Below are 23,790 nucleotides of genomic sequence, written 5' to 3' on the forward strand. Positions count from 1 at the left end.
CTTTTCCGAGGCTTCTGGTCTCGATGTGTGTCCCCGATGGAGCTCACCGCTGAAATGGGAGCTGCCGCGAGCTGCCGCGGGCTGCCGCGGGCTTTGAAACTGCCGCGGCACGCAGGGACCCGAACGATCCCGAACACGTGGAGAATCGGTGAAAGCCGATTCCTGCCGAGCGCAGAGACGCTGTGCGGGTCCTTCAGGTCAAAAACAGCAGCAGTCCGTGCTTTTCCGAGGCTTCTGGTCTCGATGTGTGTCCCCGATGGAGCTCACCGCTGGTGAGGCTGATATTCATACAGGTGACCAAGCCATGTCCAGTTACCAATCCCAGCTGACTACTCAGATTCCACCCTGGCATTAACATTTTAGTGCAGGTCACAGGAGAACTTGTTATGCTTGCCAAATTACACATACACAGCAGTGAAGCAGCAACAACGAGAAAAGTATTCCCTTTGGCAGGTATTCAGCAGTAATTTGCTGAAAATGTGCAAAAAACGAAAAAAAGTCACTGAAATTAATTATTTAGCTTTGACAATGTCATGACCACTACGGCCATCATCCTTTCCACCAGCCTGGGATGAAACACAGATCACAATATCACAGTATCGCCAAGGTTATAATAATAATAAACAACCAGATTGGAAGAGACCTTCACCTTGAGGATCATTGAGTCCAACCTGTAACCATAGACCTCATGACTAGACCATGGCACCAAGTGCCACGTCCAATCTCCTCTTGAACACCTCCAGGGATGGTGACTCAACCACCTCCCCGGGCAGCCCATTCCAATGACGAATGACTCTCTCAGTGAAGAACTTTCTCCTCACCTCGAGCCTAAACTTCCCCTGGTGCAGCTTGAGACTGTGTCCCCTTGTTCTGGCGCTGGTTGCCTGGCAGAAGAGACCAACCCCTTCCTGGATACAACCACTTTTCAGGTAGTTGTAGAGGGCAATGAGGTCACCCCTGAGCCTCCTCTTCTCCAGGCTAAACAATCCCAGCTCCCTCAGCCTCTCCTCATAGGGCTTGTGTTCAAGGCCTCTCACCAGCCTTGTTGCCCTTCTCTGGACACGTCCAAGTGTTTCGATGTCCTTCTTAAACTGAGTGGCCCAGAACTGGACACAGTACTCAAGGTGCGGCCTAACCAATGCAGAGTACAGGGGCACAATGACCTCCCTGCTCCTGCTGGCCACACTATTCCTAATACAGGCCAGAATAGCATCAATCTATAGCATTCACAAATATTAGTGTAACTCAAATGTCTGTTGTGAATAAACACTGCCACCTTGAAAACTGTTGATACATTTGGTTCTGGCATCCACCTTAGAAAATTTAAAGTCACATAATGTCACATCTTTGCTGGCAACGTGGACAGGGCTCGAGTGCACTGCAGCAAGTTTGTTGACTACACCAACCTGTGTAATGCAGTTGACAGACTGAAGGGAAAGGCTACCATCCAGGGGGACCTTGACAGGATTCAGAGGTGGGCCAATGCCAACCTCATGAAGTTCAAAGTCAAATGCAACATCCTGCACTTGGGTCAGGGCAATTCTAAACACAAATATAGGCAGGGCACAAATGGATTGAGAGCAGTCCTGAGAAGGACTTGGTGAAAAGCTCAACACAAGCCAGCAATGTGTGCTTGCAGCACAAAGACCAACTGAATTTTAAGGTCATATCTGTCCACCTCCAGAGCCCCCAACAAAAGGACGTGGACCTGTCATACTGGGTCCAGTGGAGGGTCACAAAGATGATCAGAGGGCTGGAGGACCTCTCCTATGAAGACAGGCTGAGAGAGTTAGGGTTGTTCAGCCTGGAGAACAGAAGGCTCCAGGGAGACCATATAGCAGCCTTCCAGTATTTCAAGGGGACCTACAGAATAGCTGGAGAGGGACTTGTAACAATGGCATGTTGTGACAGGACAAGGGATAATCGCTTTAAACTGGAGGCAGCTAGATTTGGATTAGACAACAGGAAAAAATTCTTCCCCATGAGGATGCTGAGACAATAGAACAGGTTGCCCAGAGAAGTTGTAGAGGCTCCAAGCCTGGAAGTGTTCAAAGCCAAGTTAGATAGGGCAACCTGGTCTAGTAGGAGGTGTCCCTGCCTATGGCAGAGGGGTTGCAACTAGATGACCTTGTGGCCGTTTGAGGCTGTGCCTTTAAGAAAGGCCTAGCTTTCTCTCCCCCACAAAGAGGAAAAAAAGCCACAGCTAACTCAGCCAGAGAAGCGGAAGGAATGCTATATTTTACAAGCAATGTGGAAAAGCAGGTTAGATATAGAATATATACAGTATTTACAATATATATACAGAAATATACAGCAAAGTAAAAAAAAAGGAATACAGGAATGAAATTCCCTCCTCTGGACAGAGGAGGGTTCCCCCCCTGTACCCCACTCTCTCCCCCTACCTCCCTTTTTCCCAAAAAGGGCTAGAGAGAAAGAAAAGGTAATTAATAAGGATGAAATTCTGGTTAGGCCTAAAAAGCACATGCAGTATTAGTGATTAGTGCTTATCTGGTGTCCAAGGTCGTTCTGGCTAGGAGCCCAGAAGCAGACAAGCTGGAAGGGAGAAGGAAAGGAGCAAACTGCGAACAAACTCCAGCTGCACTAAAGCTTAAAACTGCATACTACCAATCTACCAATGAAATTCGTTTAGAACATCGAAGTTTTCATTGTCTTCACCAAAACATTCAGCCAGAGTGTCCCAGCACAGTCCCTTTCTTAAGGGCACAGCCCCAAATGGTCACAGTCCACCCCTTCTAAACAATTTCATTGGTTGTTCATACTGTCCATCCAATCCAAAACAATATTTACAGTTTGTAAGTAAAGTTCATAGTCCATTCTGGCTATACTCAGATGTAGATGATTCAAAAGTCCAAGAAAATCAGAAAATGAGAAAAATGAAGAACAGTTTCTTTCTTCGCCAACGAAGTGAAGAAAAGGAAACAGGGATTCTTAGTTGACTCAGGGCTCTCAGGGTTCTCAGGGTTCGTGCACCGTAGATTCCTCGTAGATTCTTCCTTGGACGCTATGTAGCTGTACAACAGCCTGAAATTAAACTCTTTCAGCTAAAGTTAAATTTCTCTGTGGAATACACTGAATTTCACCATTCTCTTGCATTACCCAATAAGTGTGACCCAGACCTTCAGCTGAAACCACCCCTCGGACAGGTTTAGCCTCTCCTGGGGGAGAAACAGCTTTACACCCAAACAGCTTTACCCAACACATTCTTTTCTCTAACAACAGGAACTCTATCACCTTCTACTTTCTGTAGCAGATCTGAATGTGCAGGTCCAGCTCGGTTCACTGAACCTCTACTATTTACCAGCCAGGTTGCTTTTGCTAAATGTTTTTCCCAGTTTTTCCCATGGCTTTAAGAGTGGTCTTCAACAAACCGTTGTAGCGTTCAATCTTCCCTGAAGCCGGTGCATAGTAAGGAATGTGGAAAATCCACTCAATACCGTGCTCTTTTGCCCAGTTCTTTACAAGGTTGTTCTTGAAATGAGTTCCGTTGTCTGACTCAATCCTCTCTGGAGTTCCATGTCTCCACAGGATCTGTCTCTCCAGACCGAGAATGGTGGTGTGTGCAGTTGCATGTGGAACTGGATAAGTTTCCAACCATCCAGTGCTTGCCTCTACCATAGTAAGCACGTATTGCTTACCAGAACGAGAACGTGGTAGAGTGATGTAGTCAATCTGCCAAGCTTCACCATACTTGTATTTGGACCATCTGTCACCATACCACAAGGGCTTAAGTCGTTTTGCCTGCTTAATAGCAGCACAAATGTCACAGTCATGGATGACTTGTGTGATAGCATCCATGGAAATGTCTATGGATCTGTCACGAGCCCATTGGTATGTTGCATCTCTGCCTTGATGTCCTGACGAATCATGAGCCCACCACGCTAAAAATATCTCACCTTGGTGTTTCCAGTCAAGATCAAGATTAGAGTCCATGTGTACTTGAGAAATTCTTGCAGCTAGATCTGCCTGATGGTTGTGTTGCTGTTCCTCAGTAGCTTTGCTCTTAGGAATGTGAGCATCGATGTGTCTCACTTTCACTGGAATTCTCTCGACTCGATCAGCAATGTCCTGCCACAGGTTGGCTGCCCAAATGGGTTTTCCTTTCCTCTGCCAACCACTCTTCTTCCAGTTCTTTAGCCAACCCCATAGAGCATTGGCTACCATCCATGAGTCAGTGTAGAGATAAAGCTTTGGCCATCTCTCACGTTCAGCCACGTCGAGAGCTAGCTGGACAGCTTTTACCTCTGTGAACTGACTGGATTCTCCTTCTCCATCTTTTGCTTCTGCAACTTGGCGTGTTGGACTCCGCACTGCAGACTTCCACCTTCGCTTGTTTCCAACAAGACGACAGGAACCGTCTGTGAACAAAGCATATTTCTTTTCATCATCAGAAAGGTCATTGTAAGGAGGAGCTTCCTCAGCACGAGTTACTTTCTCCTCTGGAGGTTTAGCACAGTTGGTACCTTCAGGCCAACTTGAGATCACCTCCACTAGACCAGGTCTTTCAAGATTTCCCATCCGAGCTCTCGGTGTTATCAGAGCCATCCACTTGGACCAGGTTGAATCTGTGGCATGATGTGGTGTGGAGCCTTTGCCTTTGAACATCCAACTCAAAACTGGTAGTCTGGGAGCTAAGAGAAGTTGTGATTCAGTTCCAATTACTTCAGAAGCTTTTACTCCTTCATAGGCAGATAGAATTTCTTTTTCTGTTGGAGTATAATTAGCCTCTGAACCTCTGTAACCTCGACTCCAGAAACCAAGAGGTTGTCCACGTGTCTCACCTGGAGCTTTTTGCCACAAGCACCAGTTTGGACCATTGTCACTTGCAGCCGTGTACAAAATGTTCTTAATGTCTGCACCGTCTTGGACAGGTCCCAGGCCCACTGCTTGAACTACCTCTTGCTTTATCTGGTCAAAAGCTGCTTGTTGTTCAGGTCCCCAGTGGAAACTGTTTCTCTTTCGAGTCACATCATACAGAGGTTCCTTCCAACACAAACAACTCTATGATTCTATGGTAATATCATATTGTGGCACATGAACCGAAACATGTGGGTATAGCTTCTTTATATTTACCTCTCCTAGCCCTACCTTCAGTAACAGAGCTGAGTATTTTAGAAGGGATTAATATTTTCACAAAAAATGCTGCAGAAATACTGAACAGGACAGATAACTGGGTAGGTAGTAGCTTTCCATAGCTGCAGAAGGGGAGACAAAAAAGAAAAAGAAGAGCTACCCACAGGAAGATTGGAATCTGACAAAATTACTTTCACTTACATATCTTCCCAATAACACATTTCAGCAGCTCAATGTTTGGTCTTGCAGTAGAAAGTAAGCAATGTAGGAACAGGCTACCAACAAAGGCCAGTCACCTTGGGGGTAGATTTTCTGAAATTCTGCAAGCTGTAAAAATGTTGTCCATACCAAAAACATCTAAGGGTAAACACCCAGTAACAAACAGGGTTTAATAGCAAACATGGTTCCTGTACCATGGAAGAGTCACATCCAACGCTGGAAACAACATCTGCATGTCCCTCCAGAACATTGGGAACTAGTCTCCAAATGTCCAGGAACAAAAGAAAATTTAGGCAGAATCCCTTTTGTAAATGACCTGACATTAAAACAAAAGCCAGTTATCTCCTGCCTGGCACAGAAAAAATCACTGCCCAGTCAAGATGTCCTAAGGGATTTGACAGACAAGCTGTAATGGAAACAGCCAAAGCAATTTGCAGTGTTGCTGCCTCCCCTGATTCACTTCCTTTTCTTCTAGAAGCTGCTGCCTGCACAGGAGGAGATGCAGAACCAGAGAAGTGCCCACACACCTCAGCTGCCCAAATCACTGCTGGAACAGGAGCTTAAGCTGGCAATTACAGTGGTTTGGGCTGGAGCTGCTAAAGCTTCAAGAGACTGTCACAGTACCTACTCATTATGGCAGGTCAAGATGTGAGATCTGATTATCAAATTCTGGCAGTTTGTAGCAGGGCAATTTAACAGACTGGGCTCCCCAGGGCCAAAGAAGTGGCATCTTCTTCAGTCACTGTTGGTTCCCTGTTACATGAATTCACCAGAAGGTGAACTCTAGCAGCTGAAGTGTGGACAGCTATGTTTAGCTGCCAGTTTTAGAAGTGGTAACTACAAGCAGGGGGTCAAGGTAGATAAAAGGAGAACACTAACCTCTTAAACCACTCCAGGATGAATCACCGGAACTAGTGAGTCAACCCTTGGTTATTTTTGCTAGAGCCACAATTAGTGTTCAGAAAGCACAATTAAGATACATTAGCATATCAAGCAACTCTATGTCAAATGAGCCACCCCAACTAGGAAAGCATCTTCTTTGCCTACACTAACCTCAGGCTAAAGTATGTTGGCTTAAACTTTATTCTTAAGATCCACACCACACTGTAGTATCTCACAGGAAGGGCCAGCAAGATACGTAAAGCCAGCTGCTGTCACAGCACAGGCGCAATATGCCCAGTTGTCACCCCACGTACTGCCTTCTCTGTGGGGCTGTGGCACTCCAGGTCAGGCAGCCAGGTTAAATCTTGGTAAAATTACAGCACCAGCAAGGGTGGATTCACCTGCAGAAACCTGCATCTTGGATCACAGAATGGTTTGGGTGGCAAAAGACCTTTAAAGGTCACCTAGTCCTAAGCTCCTGTAGTAAGCAGGGACATCTTGAACCACAGCAGGTTGCTCAGAGCCCTGTCTGACCTAATCTGGAATGTTACCAGGGATGAGAAACGACAAACTCTCTGGGCAACTTGGGCCAGTGTCTCACCACCCACAATGTAAACAATTTCTTCCTTCTATCTAGTCTGAATCTTTCCTCTTTTGATGATTTAAAACCGTCACCCCTTGTCCTGTCACAACAGGCCCTGCTAAAAAGTTTGTTCTTAGCTTTCTTAGAGGGCCCATCTTTAAGTACTGAAAGGCTGCAGTAAGGTGTCACCAGAGCCTTCTCTTCTCTGGGCTGAAGAATCTCAACTCTCAGGAGAGGCACTCCACTGCTCTGGTACTTTTATGAAGGGGGTTGGCCTAGATGGCCTTTGGAAGTCCCTTCCATCCCAAACCATTCTATGATTCTGTGATTTCCAGCTGGGTTTTAAAAGGTGTCAGCAGCTCCACATATCAAACCAACTGATGCTGAAACTGCCACTGCTCATTTTTTTACCTTCCTCAGATGAGTCTTTAAGTGGACACACAATAATCCACCCCTAAGCAGTGGTTATATAAAACCTATGTTTTCTCTTTCAGTGAATGCTCTAAAGCAGCTGGATCTGTGTTTTATCGCTTGCTAAAAGATCAATATGGCTTTGGGGGTACCTAAAGGAAATCTCCTCATGCATAATGAAAACTTTTGCAGCAGGAAGTGTTGGTGCCTGCTCACCAGATCAGATGAAGACACAGCTAATGGAGGAAACACAGAGACCCTTGGCAAAAAGCAATCAATAAGAAGCCTAAAAACCAGGCAGTCTCATGGTATCATCCAGTATTAGGAGTTGCAATTTCTCCATGAGGAATGAAACACAGTCAACAGCACTCACCTCTGCAGGTCTGGGTTTTGACTTAGGATGCAAGTGCAAAATGAGCCTTTCAGGAGACTACTGAGTATTGAGCAGATGTAAAGCCAAATCAGTCCTGCATTAACCACGAGCCAGTAATGTGCTTTCATGGCTAAGAAAGCAAATGGTCTCCTGGGGTGCACTCAGAAGTGTGCGGCAAGTAGGTCAAAGGAGATTCTGCTCCCACCCTACTCTGCCCTAGTGGGGCCACATTCAGAGCACTGAGTTCAGTTCTGGGCTCCCCAGTATAAGAGATACAAGGCACTAAGACAGAATCCAGCAGAGGGCTATAAAGATGATGAGGGGACTGGAGCACCTCTCTGATGAGGTGTTTAGCCTGGAGAAGAGAAGACTGACAGGGAATCTCCTTAATGCTTATGAATAACTAAAATGCAGGCATCAGACTCTTTACAGTGGTGCCCAATGACAAAGAGAAATTGGCACAAACTAGAACACAGGAAGTTCCACCTTAACATAGGAAAAACTCCCTTCCTTTGAGGATGATGGAGCACTAGAACATACTCCCCAGGCAGGTTGTACAGTCTCCTCTGGAGAGATTCCAAACCCACATGGATGCAATCCTCTGCAGCCTGATGCAGGTGAACCTCCTTTAGCAAGGGGGTTGGACTAGATGATCTCCAGAGGTCCATTCCAACCCCCACCATGCTAGAATTCTGTAATTACAGCCCTATTATGAAAATAGTTATTATGTGCTGTGTACCTGAACATTGTCACATAAATATCACATACACAAGATACTTGAATTGCAGAACATGAGGTTCCAGTATTTTTATCCTCTTATTTTGCCATTAACAACGTGATTGACAACCAGCTCAAACATGAGACAACACTGGATACTGCTAAAATGAAAATTATAAAGTAACTGCTGTGTATTTTTAAACACAGTAAGTGAAACCAGGTTTGATGCTGCTGTCCAAGTACCTACACAGGTGCATGCCCAAGGGAGACCTTTCTGATATCTGCCCTTCTCAACAGAGGCAAGTTCTCCTTTGGCCTCATTCACAGATAAAAAGTCAGATCCTGGCTCAGAGAAGAGGTGCTCATCCCTTGGAGCTAACCAATGAGTCACAGTGGCAGCTAAATATGCCCAGCACCTCTAATGACTCATGGGTCAGGTGAGAGAAGCAAAATGATGGGGAGCAGCAATTCTCATTTGCATGTGTATTTTACACCTTCTTGGTTCATTGTCCTCAAGAAAGAGCAAAAACGGTTGCAACCAAATCAATGCTTTGGCTTGATGGAAACAACTCCCAGAGAAAGGTATCTTTGTCTAGGTACAGAAGGAAAAATCCTACATTGATTCATCAGCAATAACTACAAATATCCTCTTAAAGAACAGAAGCTTATCACCAAGTCCACAATCTTGCTTGACAGGCATCCAGAAGTGCACTGAATTCTCCTTACTGGTGGTTTCAGCAGATAAAAATGAGAACTTTTCAGTCTTGCTGCACACACACTACAAAATGAAGATCCCTTCCGGCTACGCAAATGTTCCTTGGCCAACTTATTTCTGAAGCATACCAAAGACACCTCAAGTCTGAATGGACTAAAATGTGTTTATTACCTCAATAGGGAGATGTTCCAGAAATGCTGAACACTAGCAAAACTTTCTCAGGGAAGTCATTTCCTTCTTCCACTCACCACAGAGTTGCTCTAGAAGCCTTGCAGTTCCTCTGCTGATCTTTCCAAACCCCACTTTTAGTAGGTGAGTTTATGTATACAAACACAGTCACTCCTACACTCATATCCTGCTTATGCATCCAGAAAACCAAAAACCCGAACTCCAGGTCCACTCATGCAAAAATTACCTCCTATTAGTGTATAAATAGAGGTATAAAAGACGTTCTTCACACCCCTCAAGCTGGAAACAGTTTAAAGCAGCAGCCTAGCTTAGAGGCTCTGAGCCACCCCAGGAAGATCCTGCTCTCTCCTATAAAGCAGTTTCAGACTTATTTATTTGGCGGCAGCTTGGCTAGAGCAGTGCCCCACTTCCCTGAGACAGACCCCACATCATTTCTCTCATCTGAGCACTGCTGGGTTTGCAGCTTTGTGATTAACCATGAGGCTGGATGTACCAGAAGACTCTGTACTTGCAAGAAAGCCAGAAGCTAACTCAAGAAAGAATATCAGCTGGAGACCAAGGACCAACACCATTTGAGGACTTTCACTCAGACATGCAGTGCCAGTTCCTGGTGAGGAACAGTGTATACCTCTATGACATGCTTTGGTCATCTTGTACTGGTTGAAACTGCACAGTCACATCCTTTTTATCAGATTAACTGGGGCCAGAAGCTACAGTGAGCAGATCAAGACAAAGCAGTACATGAAGAAAATGAAAAATTACATCAAGGGGAGTATGCTAGATTGATCATCCCTTCAGTGCTGCACAATCTAGACCACATAGATCAGAATATCAGACAGCCTTGGATACAGAAGCAGAGCTCTAGTTTAGGACAAATTAAGAAAATAACTGGACAAAAGGGGAGAAAAAATGTGCCTATACAGATGGATGCTCCACTGCTTTAAGCAAAGGTCATGCCTGGAAGGACTTTTATCAAGTATCCTGGCTGAAGGTCTTTTTCCCTGTTAGGGAATCACTGTTCAAAATCTAAAGTAAGTAACAATTTGCACAGGGAAGAAAAATATCAAGGCCACCATAATATGGCACCAGGTGGCTCAGTTGGTAGCACATAAGACCCTTAATGGGAAGGTCGTGAGTTCAAGCCTGCAGTGGGCAGTAGTGTCCTCCCTACTCTAGTCATGAGGTCTGTGGTGACAGGTTGGACTCGATGATCTTTGAGGTCTCTTCCAACCTTAGGAATACTGAATAATCCCATTCAAGGTTAGGGGTAAGAGAGATCAGATCCCAGGCTCCTGCTGAATGCAGTGCCCACAATATAAACCACATAAAATAGTGCCAGTTCTCCTTGTGTAGCATTGCCTCTGTTGATGGAAGCAATGAGGGAGAAAGGCTGGATCCTCATGTACAAAGAAAAATAAATCCAGACTGGAATGTTTATTTCAAGTGTTATTGACCATCTCAAAACAGTACTACAGTGTCACAGTACAACAGCTAAATGCAAGAAGCACAAGTAAGGAGTCTGATTCATCTTGAACCCAATTTTCTCGCTTCTAGAATATTTAGGAAGTGCAACTTGAATAACTCCATTTACAAAGCATTTATTATGTTAAAAATATAAACCTTTATTCATCTGCTGGTTAAAACCACACATTGATAGTGCCCATTTTTTAACACTGCTTGATGTTCATGCTTGCAAAGCTGTGCACTGACTTCAGAGCGACTTTGTTTTTACATTCATTTAAAATTTCTTGGTCATGCAGTTTGTGTCATAAACAGTTTCTCCAATAAATAGTTGCCTCAATAATCTGCCATTTTAGGTCCAATAAAATTAGCTGGACACCTGTAGCATACAAAAATAGGGAATAACCACATCCTGAACCACGTGATGTATGTATAAGCACAGCACTAATGTGAATAGACAACCTGCGATCACCACCCTCCTTCCATAATGAGCTGTGTCCTTCAGTGCTCATAACCAAAGCAGGAAAAAAACAATAATTTTCCCAACCTGTCCATTGCTTTATCTTGATAAATCCAGTTGGAAAGATCAGCATAGTACTTTTTGTCTGGTCTTTGAAAGACAAGAAAGCCAAAGAAAACCAGTAGAAGTGTTTGCTGCCCTCCAGAGGAAAACCAAGCGAAATTACAGCTCTAACACACAAATGTAGACATGAAACTAAATAAGGGCTAGCCTTACTCACTTTTGGAACTGCTATTTTTAGTAGATAACAAAATCAAGGAGAATCTACTGGACTGAAAGATGACTAGCAAACTAAAACTATCAGTAGGGATGCTCACCTAGACTGAACAGTTCCAAAATACCAAAAAGAGAAGGCTCCAAGAAGACTTTATAGCACCCTTCAGTGTTGGAAGGGTCCCTACAGGATAGCTGGAGAGGGACTTTTTACAAAGCCATGCAGTAACAGGGTAATGGCTAGATTTGGACTAGACATTAGGAAGAAATTCTTCCCCACAGAGTGCTGAGGCACTGGAACAGGTTGCCCACAGAAGCTGTGGAGACTCCAAGCCTGGAAGTGTTCAAATTCAGGTTGGATGGGGCCTCATGCAACCTGATCTAGTAGGATGTGTCCCTGCCTATGGCAGTGAGGTTGGAATGAGATTGTCTTTTAGATTCCTTCCAACCCAAACCATTCTATGGTTCTATTCATCTTAGTTTTATAGTACAAAATCCATTGAAAAGTTATGTATTTAATGACCCAAAGCCCATAGAAACAAGTCAGCTCCTACTTTTCAATTCATCAACTGTAAAATGAGGAGCATCTCCCTGTCACACCAAACCACTGCAAGGGTAACTGCATTTGAGACTGCAATGGGCTCGGAGTGCTGACGCTCTCCAGGGTGAGTCATCCCTCAAGGGGGCTGACATCTGGCCTCTCTCCAAGGCAGGATCAGTTCCCCTTCTGTGACCCACCACACATTCCCAGCTAAAGGAAATAAATCCCACAGCAACTCTAAATCAAGGTGATGAGGCATAAAAGGTAGAAGTCCAGATGGAATGCCAAGAAATCACAGTATCACAGTATAACTAAGGTTGGAAAGGACCTCGAGGATCATCGAGTCCAACCTATCAACACAGACCCCATGACTAGACCATGGCACCAAGTGCCACATCCAATCCCCTCTTGAACGCCTCCAGGGACGGTGAATCAACCACCTCCCTGGGCAGCACATTCCAATGACGAACAACTCACTCGGTGAAGAACTTGCTGGAACGAGTCCAGAGAAGAGCAACAAAGTTGGTGAGTGGTTTGGAACACAAGCCCTATGAGGAAAGACTGAGGGAGCTGGGATTGCTCAGCTTGGAGAAGAGGAGACTCAGGGGTCACCTTATCACTCTCTACAACTACCTGAAGGGAGGTTGTAGACAGGCGGATGATGGTCTCTTCTCCCAGGCAGCCAGTACCAGAACAAGAGGACACAGTCTCAGGCTGCGCCAGGGGAGGTTCAGGTTGGATGTTAGGAAGAAGTTCCATACAGAAAGAGTGATTGCCCATTGGAATGGGCTGCCCAAGGAGGTGGTGGAGTCGCCGTCATTGGAGGTGTTCAGGAGGAGACTTGATGGGGTACTTGGTGCCATGGGTTAGCTGTTTGGGTGAGTTGGACTGGTTGATGGGTTGGACGCGATGATCTTGAAGGTCTCTTCCAACCTGGTTTGGTTTATTCTAAATAAATAAATAAAGATGAATATGGGCAGCAGGGCAAGAGAGGTGATTCTGCCCATTCACTCTGCTCTTGTGAGACCCCACCTCAAATACTGTGTCCAGTTTTGGTTTCCCCATTATAAGAAGGGGACTGAGCTGATGGAGTCCAGAGGAGGGCCACTGTCATAGGGTTGGAAGGGTAAGGCCAAAAAGCCTCCTCCCTCCCCCCTGTAAAGTAAAGGGAAAGAAAATTGAAGGGAAAGGGAAAAACAAACTCACAGCTGAATTAGCAAAGCAGTGGAGTTGTATATTTACAAAGCAATATAGGATATGCAGGGTTATAACTTTGCATGTTATAACTGGAGCCACTGTTGGAGCTACTAGGGTTGTTCTGGGGAACTGTGGAAGTAACAGCTACCCTTCTGGTATTGCTACCTCGGGTTCTGCCACTTCGCAATTCCCTCAGTCTCCTGAAAAGATCAGAAGTTGGTTGGCCATCCCAGCGGTTCATGTTCTCACCAAACTGATCACGCAGAGTTACCCAAATAGTTCTACGTGATTGCCTTGGTGGTCTGTTTTGATTTGATCTGTTTTGGAACGATCTCCTTGGAGGACGTGTATTCCTCACAGATGAAACTTGTACCCACCTGGAGGAAGAATTGAAATTATCCCTTTGTGCCAATTCAGATATGGAATTTCTAAATTCATCCTTCAACTCTCTCATGCAACTCTCAATTTTTCCAGACAGAGTTTCAATGGCCGAAACCAAAGAAACACGTGTCATGCTATCCTCCAATTGTCTCATTTGATCACTGAATTGGCCAACCGCACGAGAAGCTCCACCATAACTTCTTGACACAATTCTGCTTGCCAGAATGTTTGCATAATTAGAAGGAGCAAGTTTGATGATCTTTTTAGCAAGACCAATACCCACAGGAATGTCATCAGGATTCAGAGTTTCATGCTCACCATAGAGTATCTCTCTAACAACAAATTCTCTCAAGCGCTTAATTCCCTCATCTATGGTAGTCCAGGGTTTAGGATTCCATGGGAGATCATCTCGGGAAGGGTATCTCAGGGCAACCGCCATTAAAAGGCGTATCCACGGATTAACCTTACTGAGAACCCTGCCTAGATATCTTTCTATTCCATTATCCCTTGAGAGAGTTCCTAACTGAGCTGCTGACTTGTCTCCAACTGTTAGAGCCGGAGCACCTGTATCATAACACCTACTAAGCCAAGCTAGAACTGGCTCCTTATCTGCCCTGGTGAAATCTTTACGGACATTTCGCAATTCCTCGCGGGGTGAGGAACACTCTGAAATATCATCTTCTTCCTCTTCTCCCTGAACTTTTTGTCCTAATAATCCTGCTGTCATTTTCTCAAGGATCTCTTTAAGCTGAGAACCACCTTTGCCAGCTCCTTTCCTAGCTTCATCACTATCCTGCCTTGTTCTCACTAGGTTAGCTAGATCTTTAAAACAAATCTTCTCTTCCCCCTCAGCAGGATTTCTTAGAGTGGAGGGCCCTTCACCAGGATCAGTCTCCAGCTCTTCTTCTCCATCTTTGGCCTTTCCACCTCTAGTCTTTAAAGGAGCCACCTTAACTGGAGCTGTGTTTGAATTTACAGCCACATTAATGGAAGCTGACAGGTCCTGAGATAAATCAGCTGCTGGGGCAGTGACTTCCGGTCCCACTGAGAGAGTGGGCGGAAATGACGTTGCTCCGTTAATGGCCGACGGAGAAGAGGGAGGAGGAGAAGGAGTAGGCGCCATGTTGATGCCAGCCGCTGCCCTTGGCAGCTTGCCAGAATCAGCAAAGTCATTTAGAGCTGCTTTACCAATTAACTTTTTAGCCCTCTTTTTAACTGACGGAGATTCTCCACATTCCTCATCACTAGATGATTCTGGGACTGATTCAGAGCCACGGCGTTTTCTTTTTGATCTAGTTTTTATAACAAAACAAGCTCTGGACACCTTTCTCTCTCGCCACAAGGAATACAGAGAAAACACATTAGTTATCACCAGCAGCAGAATTATAGACACTAAATAAATCACCTTTTGATTCCAGGCATCACCTAAAGTTACTCTCTTCTCAGGCGGAATCTTAAAACCCTTTATCTCGATTGGGAGAGTGGTGGAGGTAACATTTCTGTATCTCGCTGGCCATAAGGAATCCACGCATTTTCCATACCATAATCTAACTCTATACATAACCCACAGATAAATTGTCCGAACCAAATATTTACCCAGGTAATCTAAAATCAAACCCAAACAATATCTGTAAACCAGAGCCCCAAAAATTGAAAAGAATAGTCGTTCTACAAACCACAGCACCTTCATGTTTGCTAATTCAGCTAGAAAACACTAAATCAATCAAGTAATAAATTAAACTAATTATCTGCCCCACGTTGGGCAAGCCAAGAAAAAAAAAATGTAGTAGGGTTGGAAGGGTAAGGCCAAGAAGCCTCCTCCCTCCCCCCTGTAAAGTAAAGGGAAAGAAAATTGAAGGGAAAGGGAAAAAAAGACTCACAGCTGAATTAGCAAAGCAGTGGAGCTGTATATTTACAAAGCAATGTAGGATATGCAGGGGAATATATACAAATTTACAATATATACAAAGATATACAACAGAGTAGCACAGAAATGAGAGTTCCCCCCTCTGCTGAGGGGGTTCCCCACCTCTGCTTCCCCCTCTCTCCCCTTTTCCCTAGAGCAGGTTAGAAAGAGAGAGAAAAGAGAAAAAAAAAGTTAGAAACAGTTATGTGTTAATTGGAAAGCAGTTAATACAGGCCTTTGCAGGTTTATCAGTTTCAAGGCCAAAGCCTTGGCCGAAAGCCCAGAACAGAGAGCTGCTGCTCGGCAGAGGAGCGGAAGCAAGACTGATAGAAAAGTGCTGGAATGCCCAGGATACCCTGCTGCACTCCCAGTTAAGAAGGTGCTTCCTCCCACTCTACCAGTTAAATTAGTTTAGATCCTTCTTTTTGTTTACCAACTTCCGTCCGCCATATTCCCTTTCTTAAGGGGACAGCCTCAGCCGGTGACAGACACAAAGATGATCCAAGGGCCGGAACACCTCTGCTATGAGGATAGGCTGAAGGAGCTGGGGTTATTAAGCCTTAAGAAGACTGTGGGGGGACCTTATAGCCGCCTTCCAATACCTGAAGATATCCTACAGGAAGGCTGGAGAGGAACTTTTCATAAGGGTGCCTAGCGATAGGACAAGGGAGAATGGTTTTAAGCTGAGGGAGAGTAGGTTCAGACTGGATCCTAGGCAGAAGCTCTTCAGTACCAGGGTGGTGGGACTTTGGAGTAGGGTGCCCAGGGAAGTTGTGGATGCCCCCTCCCTGGAGGTGTTTAAGGGCAGGCTGGATAAGGCCTTGAGCAGCTGAGTCTAGTTGAGAGGCACTCCTGCCCATGGCAGAGAGGTTGGAGTAGATTATCTCTAAGGTCCCTTCCAATATAAGCCATTCTGTGATTCTATGATTTACTATGGTTCTATTTTCATCACAACCACAACACATTCCCCTTTCACTGCAAAAATTTACCTACTCAACTATGTGTCTTGTTTGGAGATAGGGATCATATCGAGTCCAATTGGCCCTCATGGATGTCGTCCCCACCCATCCCATATGTCGTCCCGACCCATCCCACAGGGAGGTCTGCTCCCTACCTGGGGCACGGGTTAGGGACATTGCAAGGAGACTCCCTAAATTAATCCAGACCACTGACTATTACCCTCTGCTGGTAATACAGGCTGGGAGTGATGAGATTGACCACCAGGGCGATCAAGAAGGAGTTCAGGGCCCTTGGACAACTGATTGATGGGGCAGGAGCTCAAGTGGTGTTCTGCTCAGTTCCCTCAGTGGCAGGGGTGTACACTGAGACGAATGGGAGAACCCATACCATCAACAATTGGCTCAGGGGATGGTGCCAGAGGCAGAGCGGCTGGTTGCAGAAAAAAATAATAATAATTATAATAATTTTTTTTTTTTCCCACTCAAACGTTGCACCATGGTTGTCACTTGGTTGAAGGGTAGAAAAGCAGCATCTACCCAGACAGAGTTGTTTCACCAGCATGCTGGAGTCCAGGCTGCCAGCTGCAGAGAGTGCTTCAGCCTGGCACTTGGAATAGAAGTGGAGGGAGAGGACACCTGTGTCAGGTGTGACCAGGTGAACTTTCTCCTCAGCCTGGTGGCAGAGCTGAAGGACGAAGTGGCCGAGCTGAAGGAGGAGGTATCTAGGCTAAGGACAATAAGGGAAAGTGAAAGGGAGTTAGATTTGTGGGAGAAGGCTCTGCAGATCTCCCCTGCTGAGGGAAGGGTCCCTGGAAACACAGAGGGATGGATACAGGTCCCTGCCAGGGGTGGCAAGAGAAATCCACCCCGACCCTCTCCTCCTCCTCCGCTGCCCTTGCATAATAAGTATGAGGCCCTGCAGGCTGAGGGCAGTGGGGATGAGAGGGCTGAGGCTGAGGAACAGCCATCCAGAGGGGAGCCTAAAGGCCAAGCGGTCCCCACCAGCTATAATGACCAGCTCCACAAAGAAAAGGAGAAGGGTTATAGTTGTTGGGGACTCTCTCCTCGGGGGTACTGAGGGACCCGTATGTTGTCCTGACCCATCCCACAGGGAGGTCTGCTCCTTACCTGGGGCGCGGGTTAGGGACATTGCAAGGAGACTCCCTAAATTAATCCAGACCACTGACTATTACCCTCTGCTGGTAATACAGGCTGGGAGTGATGAGATTGACAAGAAGGGCACCAGGGCGATTAAGAAGGAGTTCAGGGCCCTTGGACAACTGATTGATGGGGCAGGAGCTCAAGTGGTGTTCTGCTCAGTTCCCTCAGTGGCAGGGGTGTACACTGAGACGAATGGGAGAACCCATACCATCAACAATTGGCTCAGGGGATGGTGCCAGCAGCAGAACTTTGGTTTCTTTGATCATGGGACAACTTTCACTGCACCCGACCTGCTGGCTCCTGATGGGGTGCATTTATCTAGAAGGAGTAAGAGAGTCCTAGCACTAGAGTTGGCAGGGCTCATTAGAAGGGCTTTAAACTAGGTCTGAATGGGGTGGGTGAGGATATCGGTCCCTCTGCAGAGAAAAGAGTAGGGCACAAGGTAGGGTCAATTGAGAAGGCAGGAACCCAGCTGCGATGCATGTACACCAATGCACACAGCCTGGGCAATAAGCAAGAGGAGTTGGAGGTCCTGATCCACCAGGGCGACTATGATATAGTCGCCATCTCAGAAACTTGGTGGGACAACACCCACGATTGGAGTGCTACAATGGGGGGCTACAGGCTCTTTAGGAGAGACAGGTGAGGGAGAAGAGGAGGAGGGGTGGCTCTGTATATTAGGGAGTCACTCTCTGCCACAGAACTTGAGGTGGAAGATGAGGGAATTGAGAGCCTGTGGGTTAAAATCAGAGGGCAGCCTAACAAATCTGACATCCTGATTGGAATCTGTTACAGACCACCCAACCAGGACGAGGAGGCTGATGAATTGTTCTACAAGAAACTGGAGGCTGTCTCAAGATCATCAGATCTTGTCCTTGCCAGTGACTTCAACCTGCCAGATATCTGCTGGGAACTTAATTCAGCAGGGAGGAGGCAGTCCAGAAGATTCCTGGAGCGAATGGAGGACTGCTTCCTGACACAGCTGTTAAGTGAGCCTACCAGGGGACAGTCTCTGCTTGACCTGCTGTTCTCCAATAGGGAAGGGCTGGTGGGCGATGTGATCGTGGGAGGCTGCCTAGGGTGCAGTGACCACGAGATAGTGAAGTTTTCAATATGCAGGGAGATAGAGAGGAGCACCAACAGAACCTTCACATAGGACTTCCGGAGGGCAAACTTCAGCCTGTTTAAGAAACTTATTTGTAAAGTCCCCTGGGTACCAGCCCTCATGAACCAAGGGGTCCAGGAGGGTCGAACCTACTTTAAACAGGAGCTCTTGAAGGCTGTGGTGGGTGGAAGGGCAAGGCCAAGAAGCCTCCTCCCTTCCCCCTTGTAAAGTAAAAGGGAAAAAAAAATTGAAGGGAAAAGAAAAAAAACTCGCAAGCTGAATTAGCAAAGCAGTGGAGCTATATTTACAAAGCGATGTAGGGTTTGCAGGGAGATATTTACAAATTTACAATATCTACAATATATACAAAGATATACAACAGAGTAACACAGAAATGAGAGTGAACCCCTCTCGGCAGAGAGGGGGGTTCCCCACCTCCTCTTTCCCCTCTCTCCCCCCTTTCCCCAGATTAGGTTAGAAGAGAGAGAGAGCGAAAGAAAGAAGTTAAAAGCAGTTTTGTGTTAATTGGAAAGGAGTTAATACAGGCCTTATCAGTTTTTCTCTCAAGGCCGGAGCCTTGGCAGAAAGCCCAGCACAGGGACAGAGAGCAGCCGCACCGTAGAAAGGCGGAAGCAAGACTGACTGAGAAGTGCTGGAAATGTCCACTTCACTCCCACTTCAGAAAGTGCTTCCTCCCACTCGTCCAATGAAATTAGTTTAGATTATTCCTTCCGTTTACCAACTTCCGTCCACCATGTTCCCTTTCTTAAGGGGGCAACGTCAACCGGCCACAGTCCACCCCTTCTAAACAATTTCATTGGCTGTTCATACTGTCCATCCAATCCAAAACGATATTTACAGTTTGTGAGTAAAGTTCATAGTCCATTCCGGCTATGCTCAGATGTAGATGATTCAAAAGTCCAAGAAAATCAGAAAATTAGAAAAATGGAAAACAGTTCATTTCTTCACCGATGAAGCGAACAAAAGGGAAACAGGGAAATCTCAGGGTCTCTTAGTTGACTCAGGGCTCTCAGGGATCTCAGGGTTCGTGCACCGTAGACTCCTCGTTGATTCTTCCTTTGGACGCGATGTAGCTATACAACAGTTTGAAATTAACCTCTTTCAGCTAAAGTTAAATTTCTTTGTGGAATACACTGAATTTCACCATTCTCTTGCATTACCCAATAAGTGTGACCCGGACCTTCAGCTGAAACCACCCCTCGGACAGGTTTAGCCTCTCCTAAGGGTGAAAATACCCAAACAGTTTTACCTAACAGATTCTTTTCTCTAACAACAGGAACTCTATCACCTTCTACTTTCCGTAGCAAATCTGAATGTGCAGGTCCAGCTCGGTTCACTGAGCCTCTACTATTTACCAGCCAGGTTGCTTGTGCTAAATGTTTTTCCCAGTTTTTCAAAGATCCACCTCCCATGGCTTTGAGAGTGGTCTTCAACAAACCATTGTAGCGTTCAATCTTCCCTGAAGCTGGTGCATAGTAGGGAATGTGGAATATCCACTCAATACCGTGCTCTTTTGCCCAGTTCTTTACAAGGTTGTTCTTAAAATGAGTTCCGTTGTCTGACTCAATCCTCTCTGGAGTTCCGTGTCTCCACAGGATTTGTCTCTCCAGACCGAGAATGGTGTTGCGTGCAGTTGCATGTGGAACTGGATAAGTTTCCAACCACCCAGTGTTTGCCTCTACCATAGTAAGCACATACTGCTTACCAGAACGAGAACGTGGTAGAGTGATGTAGTCAATCTGCCAAGCTTCACCATACTTGTACTTGGACCATCTGTCACCATACCACAAGGGCTTAAGTCGTTTTGCCTGCTTAATAGCAGCACAAATGTCACAGTCATGGATGACTTGTGTGATAGCATCCATGGAGATGTCTATGGATCTGTCACGAGCCCATTGGTATGTTGCATCTCTGCCTTGATGTCCTGACGAATCGTGAGCCCACCGAGCTAAGAATATCTCACCTCGGTGTTTCCAGTCGAGATCAAGATTAGAGTCCATGTCTACTTGAGAAACTCTTGCAGCTAGATCTGCCTGATGGTTGTGTTGCTGTTCCTCAGTAGCTTTGCTCTTAGGAATGTGAGCATCGATGTGTCTCACTTTCACTGGAATTCTCTCGATTCGATCAGCAATGTCCTGCCATAGGTTGGCTGCCCAAATGGGTTTTCCTTTTCTCTGCCAACCACTCTTTTCCCAGTTCTTTAGCCAACCGCATAGAGCATTGGCTACCATCCATGAGTCGGTGTAGAGATAAAGCTTTGGCCATCTCTCACGTTCAGCCACGTCGAGAGCTAGCTGGACAGCTTTTACCTCTGCAAACTGACTGGATTCTCCTTCTCCATCTTTCGCCTCTGCAACTCGGCGTGTTGGACTCCACACTGCAGACTTCCACCTTCGCTTGTTTCCAACAAGACGACAGGAACCGTCTGTGAACAGAGCATATTTCTTTTCATCATCAAAGAGGTCATTGTAAGGAGGAGCTTCCTCAGCACGAGTTACTTTCACCTCTGGAGGTTTAGCACAGTTGATACCTTCAGGCCAACTTGAGATCACCTCCACTAGACCAGGTCTTTCAAGATTTCCCATTCGAGCTCTCTGTGTTATCAGAGCCATCCACTTAGACCACGTTGAGTCTGTGGCATGATGTGGTGTGGAGCCTTTGCCTTTGAACATCCAATTCAAAACTGGTAATCTGGGAGCTAAGAAAAGTTGTGATTCAGTTCCAATCACTTCAGAAGATGCTTTTACTCCTTCATAGGCAGCTAAAATTTCTTTCTCTGTTGGAGTATAGTTAGCCTCTGAACCTCTGTAACCTCGACTCCAGAAACCAAGAGGTCGTCCACGTGTCTCACCCGGAGCTTTTTGCCACAAGCACCAGGTTGGACCATTGTCACTTGCAGCCGTGTACAAAATGTTCTTAATGTCTGGACCATCTCGGACAGGTCCCAGACCCATTGCTTGAATCACCTCTTGCTTTATCTGGTCAAAGGCTGCTTGTTGTTCAGGTCCCCAGTGGAAATGGTTTCTCTTTCGAGTCACATCATACAGAGGTTACACAATCTGACTGTATCAAGGAATGTGTAGTCTCCAAAATCCCACTATCCCCAAGAAACGTAGGGTCTCTTGCTTGTTGGTGGGACTTGCCATGGTAGAGACTCTATTTACCACATCCACTGGAATGTGTCGGCGTCCATCCTGCCATCGCACTCCCAGAAACTGAATCTCTGTGGTAGGTCCTTTCACCTTGTCTCGCTTGATGGCAAAACCTGCATTCAGAAGAATGTCAATGATTTTGTTACCTTTCTTGAAGACTTCCTCAGCAGTTTTACCCCAGACGATGATGTCATCGATGAACTGGATGTGTTCTGGAGCACCTCCTTTCTCCAGAGCATCGTGGATCACTGCATGACAGATGCTTGAGCTGTGGATCCAGCCCATTGGCAATCTGTTGAAAGTGTACTGGATTCCTCTCCAGGTGAAAGCAAACTGAGGCCTGCATTCCTCTGCTATGGGAATAGAGAAAAATGCATTAGCAATGTCTATGGTAGCATACCATTTGGCCTCTTTGGATTCCAGCTCATACTGGAGTTCCATCATGTCTGGTACTGCTGCACTCATAGGTGGTGTCACTTCATTTAGGGCTCGGTAGTCTACTGTCAGACGCCAGTCTCCATTCTGCTTCCGCACAGGCCACACTGGACTGTTGAAAGGTGAATGAGTTTTGCTGACGACTTTCTGACTCTCCAACTGACGAATCAGATTCTGAATGGGCAACAAAGAGTCACGGTTGGTTCTGTATTGTCTGTGATGCACAGTCTGAGAAGCAACCGGCAATTTAATGTCCTGTATCTTATGTTGTCCCACAACTGCAGATTCATCAGAAAGTTCAGGTCTGGCAGATAGCTTCAATTTTTGTCCATCAATTTCTATTGAAGCTACTCCAAAAGCCCATTTGTAACCTCTAGGGTCTTTGAAACGCCCTTCTCTCAGAAAATCAATTCCCAAAATACAAGGTGCATCAGGTCCGGTCACAACTGTATGCTTCCTCCATTGTTTACCAGTTAGACTTATATTAACCTCTACCTAACTTAACTCTTGAGATCCATCAGTGACTCCCAGAATAGTTATAGACTCTGATCCCTGATAATTTGATGGTATTATGGTGCACTGAGCTCCTGTGTCAACCAAGGCCCTGTACTTCCGAAATTGTGAAGTGCCAGGCCACTGGATGTACACATCCCAATAGATTCTGTTATCTCTGTTATCCCTCTCCTCCCCCTGGCGGGAGGCAGGGCACCCCTAGTTATGGGGAACATGTGCACATGTGCATTGCACATATTGTGCAGGGTTATAACTTTGCATGTTATAACTGGAGCCACTGTTGGAGCCATAAGAGTCATTCTGGGGAACTGTGGAAGTAACAGCTACCCTTCTGGTATTACTACCTTGGGTTCTGCCACTTTGCAATTCCCTCAGTCTCCTGAAAAGATTAGAAGTTGGTTGGCCATCCCAGCGGTTCATGTTCTCACCAAACTGATCACGCAGAGTTATCCAAATAGTTCTACGTGATTGCCTTGGTGGTCTGTTTTGGAGTGACCTGTTTTGGAATGTCCTGTTTTGGAATGACCTCCTTGGAGGACGTGTATTCCTCACAGATGAGACTTGTACCCACCTGGAGGAAGAATTGAAATTATCCCTTTGTGCCAATTGGGATATGGAATTTCTAAATTCATCTTTTAACTCTCTTATGCAATTCTGAATATCACCAGACATCGTTTTAATGGCCGAAACCAAAGAACCACGTGTCATGCTATCCTCCAATTGTCTCATTTGATCACTGAATTGGCCAACCGTAGGAGAAGCTCCACCATAACTTCTTGACACAATTCTGCTTGCCAGAATGTTTGCATAATTGGAAGGAGCAAGTTTGATGATCTTTTTAGCAAGACCAATACCCACAGGAACGTCATCAGGATTCAGAGTTTCATGTTCACCATAGAGTAGCTCTCTAACAGCAAATTCTCTCAAGCGCTTAATTCCCTCATCTATGGTAGTCCAGGGTTTAGGATTCCAGGGAAGATCATCTCGGGAAGGATATCTCAGGGCAACCGCTATTAAAAGGCGTATCCACAGATTAACCTTACCG

At 45.8% G+C, this 23,790-nt stretch overlaps 1 protein-coding gene across 5 annotated transcripts in view; it reads right to left on the minus strand.

Moving 5' to 3' along the window:
* The window catches only part of ELP3 (elongator acetyltransferase complex subunit 3), a 284,717-nt gene that overhangs the window by 197,582 nt on the left and 63,345 nt on the right, over positions 1 to 23,790 (minus strand). The window contains exon 6 of one of the 5 annotated variants that reach the window (XM_068143175.1): positions 10,568 to 11,020. The exons of the other annotated variants lie outside the window; for them this stretch is intronic. Within the exon in view, the coding sequence (XP_067999276.1) occupies positions 11,009 to 11,020 (12 nt within the window). The 3' untranslated portion in view covers positions 10,568 to 11,008. Of the gene's footprint in view, positions 1 to 10,567; positions 11,021 to 23,790 lie in introns of those variants that run through there. 5 annotated transcript variants of the gene reach the window in all.

The sequence above is a fragment of the Melanerpes formicivorus genome, unplaced genomic scaffold, assembly GCF_026170545.1.
Source record: "Melanerpes formicivorus ecotype bairdi unplaced genomic scaffold, bMelFor1.0.p_v2 SCAF_9, whole genome shotgun sequence".
Taxonomy (NCBI): domain Eukaryota; kingdom Metazoa; phylum Chordata; class Aves; order Piciformes; family Picidae; genus Melanerpes; species Melanerpes formicivorus.